The sequence below is a fragment of the Anser cygnoides genome, chromosome 7 (genome assembly GCF_040182565.1).
Source record: "Anser cygnoides isolate HZ-2024a breed goose chromosome 7, Taihu_goose_T2T_genome, whole genome shotgun sequence".
NCBI lineage: Eukaryota > Metazoa > Chordata > Aves > Anseriformes > Anatidae > Anser > Anser cygnoides.
In genome coordinates this window covers 13,080,072-13,095,412 of record NC_089879.1, presented here as the reverse complement: position 1 = coordinate 13,095,412, position 15,341 = coordinate 13,080,072, and the positions used below count along the sequence as shown (strand labels likewise).

The 15,341-nt window shown below is 44.5% G+C and overlaps 1 protein-coding gene across 4 annotated transcripts in view; it reads right to left on the bottom strand.

The window, feature by feature from the left end:
• Positions 1-15,341, bottom strand: part of SH3PXD2A (SH3 and PX domains 2A) — a 253,306-nt gene that overhangs the window by 133,236 nt on the left and 104,729 nt on the right. For all 4 annotated transcript variants that reach the window (XM_013174500.3, XM_048060341.2, XM_048060342.2 and 1 more), the window contains one exon: positions 12,809-12,900. In XM_013174500.3, coding sequence (XP_013029954.3) covers positions 12,809-12,900 — 92 coding nt within the window. The remainder of the gene's footprint in view (positions 1-12,808; positions 12,901-15,341) is intronic.

Sequence of the window (15,341 nt, the reverse complement as noted above, 5' to 3'; positions counted from 1 at the left end):
GTGACTTAATTCAAGTTAAATTTGTTGTGATGGCTCCCATGCCCCTGTGTGTGTGCTCACACACATCAATCCCCAGGCAAGAGAGGAGAGAAGAGTTAACGATATTTGCAGAGGGGGGTACTGAAGAATGAAACTCCTTTATATCCCAGCCCTCTCCAGAATTTCTCGTTCCCATCAAACAAACATACAGATGAATACACAAACACACAAATAACTTTGGGTGCACGTGTACTCCTGTTGAATTCAACACAGTTTTTCACTGTGTAGAAAACTATGCACGTGGATAAACGTTCGGAGGAGCAGGGCCGCTCTCTGGATGAGGCTGACAGCAAGTTTAATGTTATCTAGCTGCGTTACTCTGGAGGTGAAATGTTTTTGACATGTCTCTGTAGGGCTGTGTCCTACTTCTTTCAAAATCTGGAATTTGCTTTGGTGTTTCAAGAATAAAGCCTTAAAAGAAGCAGTAGACATCACTGGCAAAACTTCTTCAGGGAACTTGCAAAGGACCCTTACAGCCCCAAGCTGTTAAATTATTTATTTTGGGTCAATTCCTTCTTAAAATGAGAGGCACGTCTTCTACTTGTACAGCTCCCTAGCATTTGAGTGTATACGAACAGAACATATCTGAAATGGAAATAAGACTGGAGATTTTCTGAGCGCATATTAGGACAGATAAGATCATGTCAGAAAGCAACATTTATTTGCTAAAGCCCGAAATTCTCTGCTCACTGATATTAATTCAATCTTCTCTCACAAACATTATCTATCCTGCCAGGGACCAGGACTTATTGGGCAGTAAACCAGGGCTCAGTAGTTTATATGCCTGTCAACAAAAAATAAATAAATAAAAAACACTTGTCATAAATCTGCACAGCCAAAAATTCCTAATTCATGAGGATGCTGAGTGATCGAGGCAAGAGTGTGTAACAAAAGCCTTAAGAGAAAGCAGATAAAAAAGGAAGAAAAAAGGTAGCAATGACATAATGCGCTGGAGAGCAGCTTTCCAAAAGGAGAGGGGGCAAGGATTCATTTTACAATGCTTGCTCCATCCTGCGCCGAATAATCCGAAAGCACCTACATTTCCAAGTATTGCATGTTTCATATGCTGGAAGCATCACAAAGCATCCTTCATCAGCCTGGCCTTTTGGCAGTTCTCCTTCTCCAAATGCAAATGCTACATCTGGAAGAGGCAGGAATCCTCTCTCCTGCCTGAAAGCCTCCTTTTATCTCCCGTCCTCTGCAGAACTCCTACTTCTTGCAACCGCTCGCTCCGACATACTACTTTATTGAAGGGGTTCAAGGCCTTCTCCTCGGCTGCTGAACGCCTGCCTCTGCTTCAAGCCGCAGCTCACCTCGAGAGCCCGCTCCAGAGCGGGGCAGCCTGCCAGCCTTCAGCCGAGCAGCTGCGGAACGCCCCCCTCCCCAGCACACGCACGGCAGATACAGATGAGCACCAAAACGATAACAGTGACGATTAACAGAAGCTTATTTGTCAGGCCTGGCAAGAAGAGCAGCTCATTAGCTGGTGTGGCCTGTGCAGTTCAGCCGCCGGGGGTTCCTCCTCCCCCCAGGGGATGACACTGATGCATCACGAACATGAGTAACGTTGTTAGTGCACGTCCAACAGAGCCGTGCTTTGTGCATTGAGGCGGCCCGGGAAACAATAAGATACTTTTTCTACTGACCTCTCGCTGGAAGAGTTTAAAGCTGCTCGCAGGGATGTGAACGACTCTTGCAGCTTTCCCTAGCTGCCCCCGGCCCTTTGCTTCTTTATAAAGATGTGTGTGGAGGTGAGGAATTAACCCAGGCACAGCAGGATGCCCAGCACCCAGGTTACTGGCTACGGGGACTGCAGAGGTTAGGTACAAGAAGAACCTTATTATTGGGACAGCAGAAAGGAAAGCCCTCGGTTTCACTACCCACATGCTTCCCCAAATTTGGGAGATATGATGCTAAAAAGTCTGTCCCATAAAAAGCAACGCAAACCACTGGTGCTGTGTACTGATCCCCGATACAGAGTAAAAACTCCCCCTGTTGCTGTAGATGGATACCTACCTTGTGGCTACCCCTGTCTTCAGGGGGTTGGTGACAGCCCTACACCCCGCTTTCTGTTCCTAAATTCAGAATATCTGAAATCATTCACACCTGGGGTGAAAATTTCACTGTGCCATCCCTGGTGCCAGTGCTGTGCCCGGGCTTTTTCGCTGTGAAATCCTCCCTGCCCTTCTAGTAAGCAAATATTCACAATGCCCTACGTGAGCTTTGCACCCGGGGTTGCTCACTAATGCACCCACGAGCCCTTTGTCGCTCGCCAGATGCGGGGAGGTGAGGAAGGGATCTGCCACGTGACGGATGCTGTCCCAGAGCTGCTCAAGGGAAGAGCAGGCAGGGGGGACACCGCAGCACCACGTGCAGCAGGTCCGGCCCCAGCCATGCTGGGACCCCACCCAGAGAACTGAACGCTGCTGCAGAAGGGGTCACCTGCAAGGCCAGCTGGCACACGCCTCCGTACATGTCTGTCCACTCTCCAGCCATCCTGCTGCTCAGCAAAGCTGATGAAAATTATCCAAATTTTGGGACCGCATTTCAACAGGAACCCAGAGAATCATTTTTAGTAAAGCACTTCAATGAAAACTCCACTTTCAGCCAGATTTAGAGAATAATCAACACCTCCATTAAATCCTGCATCCTGATGAAAATGAGACTAATTTCATCTTAACATCCTCAAAAACTCAAATCAAGTACCTTAGCAAGAGAGGACAACGCTGGTGAGGATCTGCTTGTAGAAAAATGACCGAGCAACCTACCCAATGGGGAGCAACAGAGATGGCAGCACTGCTAATTCACCAGTGAAGCTCAACAGATTCAAGTCTCCAACAAACTCTGTCTCTGCTAAAAGTCATTCACACTTCATTCCCAGCACACTTGGATGGGAAAGGAAAAGGTTTATCTGTTAGATACGGTGCGCCTTCAGCCCTGCCGCCCTGACCCCGCAGTTGTTGCACTGGGTCTCCTCTCATAAAGCGAAATACAGATATTTTGGCCCCCAGCATCCAACATCTTCTTTTAGATTCTCAAGCACTAGGTATCTCAGGTTACTAGTGATTTTTTGCGGTGGTTCCCAAATGAGCCTGAACTGCTCTGATTTTTCAAGCCCACAAGACCGTAATTGAAAGCAAATGTAATCAGACATATACAATGTTCTGAGGTTCACCACAGTGCATTGCAGTCAGCATTACTGGAGTGGCTATTAAAACTTCTTGGAGCTGGGAAGCAAATACAGCTTGCAAGAATCCAGCAAATAACCAGCATTTATTAGATTAGGCTAAAGTATTGCAAAGCCACAGTCAATCCTCTATTCAGAATATATCTGAGGGCTGTTTAAATGAACATCTTTCCTAGCTTAGGCCAATTGTTTTAAGAGCTGTGAATGGAAAGAAGGGAAGAATTCTACTTTTAACACACACACACACAAAAATCTGCAATCCTTACATCAGTGTAAATCTCAAATAGTCCATTACTGTCAGCAGGGCCGTTCCAATCAAACTCGGGCGTAACTGGAAAAAGAAGGTTGCTCAAACACAAAGGGCATCTTTGAACCCAGATACGCTGCTCTCGCTGGAGATAAGCAGTAGCAAATCCCTTCCATAAACCTCCTAAACAAAAATGCAAGCATTAAAAGGGGTGGGGGGAGGCTTTTAATTGAATTCCCACTGGCTCTCGAGTCTACACTTAAAAGCAAGTCTAGGGTTATCTGTGAAATTTCAATTAAATCAAAAGCTTTGATAACATGATAAGTCACTCCGGAGTTTGGAGTCAAAACATGTTGTTATTTGATCCTCTGCTTGTGTTTCTGGGAACAGCACGCCTGAAAGCCAGTCAGCTGCAGACAAGTCAAGAAGATGGAAAGGGTGGAAATGAATCTACCGATAGATCACTGTGTCTCCTCCAGCCACAGCCACTTGAGGTCTGGTATTTTTTATGCAAACTCAGGCCTAAAGAAGGAACTCCATCACCTCAAGAGACAGAAGGACAGGGCAAATCAGATCATCTGGGATGCATGCAGCTCTCCAGGGCAGGGTTCCCTGCTGCCAGAAATGTCTTTGCTTTCCAGGCTTGCTACAAACAAGATTTTAAACAGCAACAGCATTGACAGCCGAATGCAAAACTCTGTGGACGTGATACGCCAGCACCTGTCTATGCAACTAAACGGACTTCCAGCTCAGATCCTTCTGGTGGCAAGGGGTGAACGGGTGAAGCACGGTGCACGAGAACTGTCTAACAAGCTGTTATGGTACGGCTAAGCCAGAAAGCAAGCCTAGGTCTACTGCTACCTCAAAGCACGAGGAAGGGGCTCTCCAGAGAGACCTGCCTGGCTTTACCTCTCTCTCTGTGCACCCTGATTCCTAATGTTTCTTCCTCTCTCTTCAGTGGCAACTGCTGGATGCTAAGGGCAGTACCAGAGACTCTGAGAGTTTAAAGTCCTGCTTACCAAGGAACGTCACCTCTACTCGATATGCTCCACCTTAAATAAATTTGAAATGTCACATCCATCTGCCCTGTATTACACAGCATTACAACACATTTTAAGCAACACCTTCCCTTGTTACATATAGCACAGAGTGCACAGCCTGATTAAGCCCTATCAAATTTAGCGGAATGTCTTACATCGCCCCCAGCCAGTTCAGAATTGCGTATATGGTTACACTAGGCACGTGTGCAAGAGAAAAACGCTCTTTTTATAACCAGTGAGGCTACTCATTTGCAACAGTGTTGAAAATAAAGGGAGTCTCCAGATAAGCAGTGTCAAAATTACACAGCAATCAACAATAGGAAGCACAAAGCAGTGAAAAGTCTCATCCGACCCCAGGCGCCACTGGGGGATAATTCATCACCCTGGCAGCAAACACCCCGTTGAGCACGTCTGTCCCTATTGCTCTCCTCCTTGGAGTGGAAAAAGATCTTCATTAAACAATAGTCCAACGATATTAAATATAGACAGGGCAATGACAAGCTGGATTCTTCTCCATTCTATAATTACATTTATAACACAAGCTGTCTATTCTCGTATTTTAGAGACGTGACACACAGAGAACAAGATCAGCTATATTCAATTCTGTTATGTTAGTGGAAAGAAATCCCCACCCCATCTCCTCCTGCCTGGCAGGTCATGAGTCAGCGGTGACAGATACCCCAGTGGGTGCAATTAACCTGCTAGCAGGGGCTCGCTGAGGAACAATAAATGGAGATAAGACGAGGAAGTACCCATCCCTCTTCCTCTCCTCAGTTCTAGGCCCATCCCCAAAGCACAGCAGCACCAGATGCTTCTCTCCTGCATGGACCTAAACATCTCTTGTGTGCTTATCAACATCAGCAATCCAAGCCTTTGGGCTGCCCCTGTTCTGGGGTGTCAAACCAAGCATCACCAGCCTTCAAACAGATGCTTTCAGAAGATCTTGTTTCACTGGGTCAAACATTTCCAGAAGCGAGGGCCCAAGGATAATGGGAGTCCAAATTTCCTCACAATGAGCTTGATAACCTCTGAAACCACTTATTTTGCTTCTGCTCCAATCCTGCTTCATTCTCCATTGCCAGATGAATAAACTTCTTCTTTTGCCTCCCTAACCGGTTTTGAACATAGAAGCACCAGCAGAACAGGCTTTCCTGACAGGTTTCGGAAGTAATGTTTCTTCCAAATGGTCTAAAATCAAAATATTTTTGTAACTGATCATGTCTAGAATTAAACTGCAAGAGGAACAGGGTTTATTTACCAGAATCAGATCCTCTTAGCAAATTCTCTGAAAGTGTACATCTGCAATCATGCTGTAGATACAGCCAGGAGACGTAAGAAGCCTTTCCAATGTCACCAAATAAATAAATGAGACAAAAAGGAGCAGACTTCCAAACCCCCGTAATTAACCGCTGAACTTCATTTCTCTGGACGGAAGGAATTTTATGGGTTAAGTTAAACATTAAGTAAACTACTACTTTCTAATCTACAAAATAGGCATTGGCAAATTGTCAGCAGTGATTGTTCCTTTAGGATATGAGGAAAAATTACCGGACAGGAAAAAGGCACTCGAGCCAACAGGCCTGGCATTTAGTTTTTCTAAAGGCAATGTCTGCTTTCCAAAATACCTCCTCAGTCCCAACAATTTTATAGAGAAAGGAAAAAAAAAAGTCTCTATTTTGTGTTGATAACCTGTAAACCTTTGCTAATCCTGACACTACTGCTGTTCTTGATCCCAGCAAGCCAGTTCCCGGTACCGCCAGTGAAGTAGGAGCCTGGTGGCAACACTCCCACCTCAGTCGCATTCTGAAGCATCCAGAGTAAGTCTGGTTATTCTAAATCCATCCCGTGCCCATGACAGCACGCCACTTTTAAACCCTGCAGCGTGGTCATAACCAATCCAGGCAAAAGCTATTTATGTCCGCTTGGCCACTACTGCCAAGTGTTAGTGCATTAATCTGCCTTTGCTCCTCTCAGCCCTGTGTCCTTTCACAGTCAGATCTACAAAGCATGAGCAAATCCAAGTGTGATATTCATGGCAAGGAATAAAATTCTTGCTGTACAGTAACAGCAATAACGTATGCTATTCCAACTACCATTCTTCTACATCTTTTTTTTTTGTGGTTGCTGAATCTATTTCATTTAACATGCATTATGCTTTCCCCCAGGTTTATTGTTTGATATTTATCTACATGTAACCTCTCTTTTCATTTTTTGGCCAGGTAGCAAAAAGATTCAAATCACGTCTCAGAGAGGCTGCATTATTTGCTGGTATCATTGACACTGCTGCCAGTAGCAAATTTCAATACCTTCCATTTGAAATTCCGGCCTAAATCACTCATATGTTGTCAACAAAAGGGGAATTTCCCATGTGAAAGAGGATGTGCAATGCATCTGTTAGTTTTTTGATTTTTGTTTTGTTTTGTTTTGTTTTCCATACCTGGAGACTACTCCATCCCTGCGTTGGCGTAGTTTATTTGCGACAGCAATCTCCAAGTGGGACCTTCTCTAAGACCCTGGAAGCAGGCAGTATGAAAGCCAGCGTGCACTCTCTGGGCATCTGACAATAACCGGGTCCCAGAGCAGGAGCTCCTGCTTCCCAGGACAGAGGGACGTGCCAGGAATCAGCCACACTTCACTCCGGCGTTTCTGGGGCACCAGACTGCCTCCCCTCTCAACCCCAGACTTTTACAATCCCACGCTATGGGCAGCATACTGTAGAGCACTTCTATGACTTGGAAACCCAAGAAACATTTTCACAACAAATTTAGGGGCTGAGGCCAAATATTTTGAGATAAACACAACTCTAAAACAAGCACCTTTGAAAAAGTAAACACAGGTGCTCTACTAAACTGATACTCAAAGAGCTCTGGCACCTCGTTCCTACTGAAATCAGTGAGAGCTGGACGACTAATTGGGAGTAGCCAGCAAGGCTCTTGGCAAACTCAGCCAAACAGGTTATTATATCCTTAGCTACTTAAATCTCAGTGAAGGTGATTAAGTCATTTTTTCAAAATGCGAAACTTTTCTTCCCTTCAGAACAATGGGTCTTAACTGCCTTATCTTCACGTAAACCTTTCTCAGAAAAATATCAGATATTTTTTTAAATCTTTTTTCCTGTTCTGTGTAATATGATTTACTTCCCAGATGATAAATCATATCAAAGTACTACTTCCATCATGTTCTGATTTTGCATTTCTTAGGGAAATTAATTTCCATTCTGCATCTCTCAAGTGGAATGAATTTTCCTAACAAAATGCATTCATTGAGCAGTCACAATACCATCGCCAAGTGCGCACTGTAATATTGACTGTCATAAAGTGGTGCTGACTACGTTCCTAACTGATGTGAGAATTATCTTTACTGTGAGCCCTGTAAGAACGATCGATTGCAAAGAAATCAGAATAGATATTCCCCAGGTGAAAAACCTGCCTCCTCTATCAATAGTTATTACAGGGCAGATCAGAGGACATTTAAGAAACAGGAATAGTCATCCGTAAACACAATCAAAATAATGAAATAATGGGTAGAAAATAGTCTGTCAGGGAACTGTGCTTTAGCACTAGTAGACTCACAAACTAAAACATGGTTAATTTATTACCCGGGCAATTTCTTTCCAGAGTCCTTACCAGAACTCGGTAATATGTGAAGAATAAAAGGAGAATCCAGCTTGCACTTCCAAGTTACTGCCTAGCATCTGGGTATCTGAATGTTATACCAGTATTTATTTATATGATGGACAGCGATCAGTAAGGCCCATGGCTACAGACCACAATAAAGCATTTCTGTACTTCAGTAAAGGGACCATCATCATTACACGCATTCTCTGCATCAACCCTCATAATAATATGTTGTATACTTAAGAAGTTCCCTAGTTTGCCTGGATTTGCATATTGTTTGAAAATCACTTTATGATTCTTACAGGAAAATATTCTCAGATAATAAGCACTGCTTTAAATTCAGTTGTTAATATTACTATTGGTGGTTTTAAAAGAAAACTCTTTTGAGCCTGCATGAATTTCTGCAGAGGGAGTACTGGGGAACTAAGCCTTTGGATCTTGGTCTGCTTTTTATACTGGATGAAGACCCAGAAAGGAACAGTGAACTCTCATACGGACAGCCTGGCTCTGATATTTTGAACCAAACAGCAAAAATACCCTAAGAGCAGTAAACCATATGCAATGTCTATTTGATTAATACTACTCTTCGGGTATTTATGTTATTTTTAGTAAAAAAGAATAATTTAAAAAATGGTTTCTGAGGTTTTGTTTGTTGACTGTGAGCCCTGGCCTGACCTCAGCCTTGAATCCAAATCCCCAGTAGAAGTCTAAAATTAATCCACCTCTGGCTTAGTTATTAGTAATTATAATTATTAACAGAAGTGTCCAGTAAATGAATGGCTTTCAGTGACATGGTGTTTTAATGTAGAATACTGGAAAAATAAAAAATAAAAAACACTTTCCACTTTCTTCTTACTTTACAATAACTTTTCCTGTAGCAATACAGGATCTGGTCTTTACATGAGCATGGTAAAAGACACAAGCCCAGCCATTTGCTCAAACATTAAATTTCCATGTCACAAATCTAAGCACTTGAAAACTTCTCCTCCTGTACCAGAGATCATGGTTCAAGGTTTTCACCTAATCCATGGAGCAGAGCAGCAGAAGCAGCAAACCCTTCAGGTGCCCCGAGTTCCAAACCCTGCTGTGCACATCCATGCTCCCAACACACGCCAGCTCCCTTACAAAAGACAGGTTTTCACCATGTGAAATGGTCTGAGAGAGCTCCCAGACTATCTCCCAGAGGGATTTAGTGTCCTCCGATGGTCTCCCCCATGCTGCATGAAGGGAACCTGCTGGTGTGAGCTACCTGACCCAGCTGTAGCACCGCTGTAGACACAGCCCAGCTTCACCAGCAGGAGCAGACTCAGCAGACCAACAACTGGGTCATACGTTGTGATCTCTTGTGACATCTCTCCGGCTATCTGCCTGCGAGCTGCTGTACAAGGAAGAGGTTTAATGGTGTTGAACGGCATACCTTCTGCCTGTTGTCACAGGGCTCGAAAGCCTGGATCATCACCAGAACAGGAAAGAGATAACCTAAGCAGCAAAGCCAACCGAACAAACTGGCTACATCCTAGCAGTGTTGGGAAACCCCATCTTTTATTATAGCTGGATTGCTGCTCAGCGCTGTGGGAAGTCGGAGCACAGCAGTAGTAGGAAATGACCCTGCAGGGAGCAGCCTGCAAGCCAAACGAGGCGCGACGCGGAGAGCACCGAACGCAGAAGCAGCGAGGACCAGCAGGGCTGGCGAGGAGTTATAAGGAACAACTTAGGAACTCATTTGTAAAAGTGCTGCAGACGCTACAGGGAAATGACAGTTTCTTTCAGGACAGCAGGAACAGAAGTGAAGGGCACAAATTCACGACTGAATTACTGCAGGAACACGTAAGTTATTGTATGTGCATCATCGTGAGTCATGGCTCAGCAACTAAGGGCATGGAGACCTCTCAGCAATCCCAGCTGTGAGGTAAACCAGGGGGGTTTTGCCTCCTCCCTTGAAGTTTAAGCTTCCATGTTCTTCTGACTGGAAGCACATGCTTAAACCCTGCTCTGCTGACATGCAATATCCTAATTGACTCTCGAGGCTCATCAACCCCAATGCCCACGGGATTAAGGTCACACTCCCGAAAATTAGCTAACGGAACTGCAGGTCAGGCTTTGTCTTAGGAGGCTGAGGTTCTGCAGAAAACCAGAGCAGGTGATCACAAAACTAAAGACCATTTCATGGTGAGCCGGGGGAAGACGTGAAGGCGGCACAAGCATCCCTTGGTGGCCAAGTCCCTCACTTGATGGTATTTATTCTCCTTTAACGCAGGCAGCTGAATGCCATGTCTCTGCTGACTCATCACTACGCGAACAATCGCTGCACTGAGGGCTAAAAGAAGCAGCTGAAGAAAGATAAAATAATCACAGTAGTCTAGATGCTGCCTCCAGGCTACCTCGCTCCCCGCAGTGAGATGAATGGGGCCGTGAACGAGGTCCAGGGCAGACTGATTTCACAGGGCTCAGGCAGAGCTGGAGGGGCTTGGTAGAGGAGAAACCGCGGGAATGAAGCAGGGATTTCTCTTGGTTGACCGCCCTCCTTCGTGCAGTGGCTGCTGGGCTGAGAATCTCCCTGGAGGTGTCCTTCTCCCGGACCCTACACAGAGGTCCAGCAAGCCCCATACCTCTTCCCTCCCCCCTCAGTTCACAGAAGAAAAACACTAAGATGTTTCCATTGGCTTTTACATCATCTTTTTGTAGAGACTAATCTTCAGTTTCAACAATACATCTTTTGTGAAGCACTCCCAGCAGAAACCTTAGACACCTTCCCTAAGATCTGTTTGCTTACAGAAGACGAGGTAGGATTTGTTTAAACCCAGCTAGATTAATGTCTTGCAGACATTAGTGAAGTGAGATTTAATCAGGTTATTGCTCTACATTTTCCAGGGAAATAAATCACACTTATTACTAGGCTGGAATAAGATGCAAGGCTCGGACTGAGAAAATTTAGTCTATTTTGTTTTTCCTGGGGGGAGCAAATGGGTAACTTGAAAACTGCTGCAAGGCTATTGAACAGGGTGCTCAGCAAAAGGCTCTCAACAACATATAGGAAGAAAAAGAGAAAGAAAGCCATCATGGTTAGAGCTAGCCTGGGGGTTGGCCTTGATCCCCATTCCCCGCCTTGCAGAGATCCAATCCTGACACTGTTTTACTCAGGCCTAACTCTGTAAGCCCTGTATCAGCACAGAAAGCAGGCAGAAGTGTTAAAAAGCATTTAATACAGATTTCTGTGGTCTATTTGGGTTCCTCTAGGTGACCTCTACTGTAACCCTGGAGATCTTACTCCTCTTCTAGGGGTCTGTTGCTGCCCAGGACATACGGATGTCTCCTTGCATGAGATGGGTGTTGTGGGATCAAGCAACCTTTGCAAACCTTACAAACCTTAAATGGAAGCTCTGACAGTAGGTCCCAGAGTGTGGGCATATCCTGCTGCAATACTTTCTAAGTTTGCAGTAGGTGTTTAGCAATGAACATGCAACTTCACTTTCTCTGCTCACCCCAGAAATTTCTCTAAAGTAAGCCTAGCTAGAAAAAAATTAAAAAGAACAGCTCTTTTTTCAGACCTTTGATTTTAAAGCTGCTCCTTTTATCATTCACAAACAAAAAGAATGCTCTCAGCTGTGCTGGCAGTGCTTTCTTCAGTACAAATGCCAATATGTGGCATTAAACAAAACCACATACGTGCAGGAGACAAAGTTTGTGAAATCAAACTGTAAATGTCCTCTCCTCTATATGAGCACTGGAGTTACAGGTCTAACCCAAAGACAGCAGAATTCAATACAAATTCTGCTAACTACAGGTTCTGCATGCACTGAAGTGGCCAAAACCTCCAAAAAGCTTTATATCCATTTCTCATTAGCAATGGGCTGTGCTAACGTTGGTGAAACCAAATTATGGAAACGCAGCCTGCAACGAAGTTTCAAATTATGCAACAAAGCAATACAAAACACAATGGGACCTAGTCAAAATATTAGAGGAGCACAACAAAATATATCCTAATCCACATACAGGAGAAAAGGAAACATCAGGGAAGGCAGCACAGTTGCTTGTAAATACCCTCTTGCCAACACTTTCCCTCAATTAATTAGTCCTCCGAACCCTGACAGTATCAGCATGAATCAGCCTGTCCATTTCAAGGTAAAGGCTAAGATTCTGTTTTGTGTTCAATGGAAACTCTTTTCCCAGCCTTTTCTTAGTTTCCTGCTTAGAAAGAATAGACTCTCCAGAGACAATTTTGGATCTGGACCACGATCTTGCTCCCTTCAGATAACTAAGTATCTCTGGGCAGGAGTACATTTAAAGAAGCAGCTGGTAATTATTAGCGGTGTGCTTACTGGCAGGATTTCCCCCTGCTGCTGAGCCAATGCTTTTGGGAACTGAATGAGTCTTTGGTGATAATTATCAGGCAAAACCCGCAAGCCAGGGGAGGTTCCCTCATTAGAACTATCAACAAGAAACAATGCAAAAGTGGGCAGAGGACGGCTGAACAATGTGTCTGAGGGTTGCTTGACTCCTCTGTCCTCCACACACCTGACATGGTTGTATGTAATTGCCGTAATTGCCGGGCATTTTCTAAGGCAGTGCTTGAAAGCTGTTCCCACACCTACAGCAGCAATAAAAGCAAATGACCTTCAGCTTCTCTCTGGCTAATCAAAAAGAACTGAGCACCATTGGAAATCCCTGAGGCACTTACTCTTTTGGAGGGTTAAGGTCTTCTGGGCGAGCCTCAAAGAACCTGAAGACTTCATCGCACTGTGAAATGTGAGGAGGAAGCCGAACCAGCGCCTGCAAAGGAAAACAAGAGGGAGAAATGCTCAGAAAAATCAAGTTAAAAACATGTCCTCAAACATCTAAACTACCAAGCAAGAGGAGGCAAAACATTCTTGGCAGGAGGAAGGAAATAGAAAAGGAAAGCATCATGCCCAGCTACTTCACTGAGAAGAAAGGCAAGAGCATGTCTTGAATGTAAATGTCAAGTAGGGCGTGATGAATTTACATAAGTGATGGCACCTAGAGTTGGCCGATGTTATTTTTTGCCATGTGTACAAGAGCAGAACTTGTTCCACATCTGCAAAACCATTATACTCAAGAGATAAGTGCTCTGTGGCAGGGCTGTTCTGTGACAGGTTTGCATAGAACCGCAGACAACGAGGCTGGGGCTTACAGGCTCTACGTCAATGCACACAAATTCAAGCAGTGAAAATCTGCAGACTCAACATCCACTAATACAAGGGATTAATGTTCCCTATAAAGCTTTCTGTCAACAGAAAAGGCAGAGTTTGCTTAAAAAAAAAAATCATCAAATAAAACACAATGATTTGCTCCGAACTTGAGAGGAAAGGAAATTGATTGTCTGAAAAAAATAATAAATAAATAAAGCATGAAGGCTACTTCTGCACAAAGAAGGTTTCACTGCAGCGCATCCTGGCTAACAATGCCCATACGCTCTGCAAGGTACAGATATGCAGCGTTTGTCACGCTCAGCAATACTGAGTGCAATCTGGGAGGGAACCACATTATGTAGAAGTGTGTTGGAAACAAGCGAGCCAAGCACACGAGGCAGAAACATGCTATGAATTTGTTGCTCAGGCTCTAGAGCCTGCCAGTGCCAAAAGAAGCCACATAGCTGCTCACAAAGAGACAGGAGAGCAGCTCTAGGTGTCATGATTCTGAGATTTACTCCAGAAGCGGCCAGCAGGAGAGGAGAAGAGGCTGGAGTTAACCTCCTCCTGTGCTGAGTTATGTTGAAAATAGGCCATGGGTTAAATATAGACCGAGCTTCTTGGAGGTCCTGTAAACCTGTTTGACAAAATGAGATTGTCTGGCTCATCTGCTACTTGAAAGTAGGACAAACAATCTTGGAAGATGGATGAAAAACTACACCGGAGCTAAATGAAGGTACATTAGGGCAAACTGGTTATACTAACCCATGAGACATCTGATTTATCTTGGTCAGACACCCAAGAAGGCCCAGCCAAAGCACGAAGGCAGGACAGGGCAGTCTGTTAACCTCATGTCCGATTTTAACCAAGCTTAAGAAGTGAAGAAATCTGTTCCCAAGACCACTCCTGCTTAGAGACATCAAGGAAAATAGCTTAAAAAATACATAATCCTGCTCTGAAACTGTGGGTCTCCGGTATTAGGTGACCTGGTCCTGTTTTTAGGTGGTCTGAAATTGCAAGCCAAGTGCTTCCAGACCTCCAGCTCACCTTTCTTGGCTGAGGGACGTTATGAAAATGCAGGGAAAATTCATCTAGTATCAGCAAGCCGGTGAAGAATGAGACACTGGCCTTTGGTCATGTGCAATCGTGCTATTGAGCAGGAAAAAAAAATACCCTGTAACGAGGAAGCAGAATCAGCTGCAGAAGCTTGGCACTACCTGGAGGGTCCAAGTGCTGGGGCATGCTTACAGAGCACTGCTGGTTCCTGCACTAACGCATGATGAAATATAACAGATGGAAAACTAAAGTCCTTTATTTTGAATGAAGGGCGCCTTAGTTCGCACTGCTATCCACTCAGTCTTGCTGTCTTGCCTAAAAACATAACAAAGGTGTGAGCTCTCTGCCCTTATTCCCAGTGTGTATAAACACAGGCATCCTGCTGGCAAAGGAAGACTAACACTGGAAGTCAGTAGCTGCCCGGGAATAGTAACAATTATGGCATGTTGAAAGAGAAAGAGAAACGCCTCACCAGCAAAGACACAACAAGGACACAAACATTAAAGTGTGTTTTATTCAGCTGCACCCCAAGCAGGAGAGACTTATAGAGGAATAATGCCACTAGCAAACGGTGTAAGGGGGCTGAGATTTAGCGATGGCTCTATTACTAACACCCTTCTCGGTTTGGGCAGGTTACTTAACCTCCTTCCATGAAATTCAGCGGGGATTTATCTTCTGTTACCCATTTACAATGCTGAGCAATAACACTTACCTAATCTGCTGAAAGGTTATGAGGCTCAGATATTTAATATCTACAGTGTGTTTTGAAATCTCTAAGGGCTTGATCTTGTGCAGTCAATGGGGCAACAGCAAGCACTGCAAATGATACGTATCATTACTAGGGAAACATAAATACCCAGGTTATACCTATCGCAGGGGGTCCTGCACATCAGACACCTTCTCAAATAGTTGTCACTTCCCTACATGTTGCAGGTGTTTGCCTGTCCCAAAAAACAAGCTGCAGATGTCAATACTGAATTGGAGCACAGTGGGTTAGTGGGTTTTCAC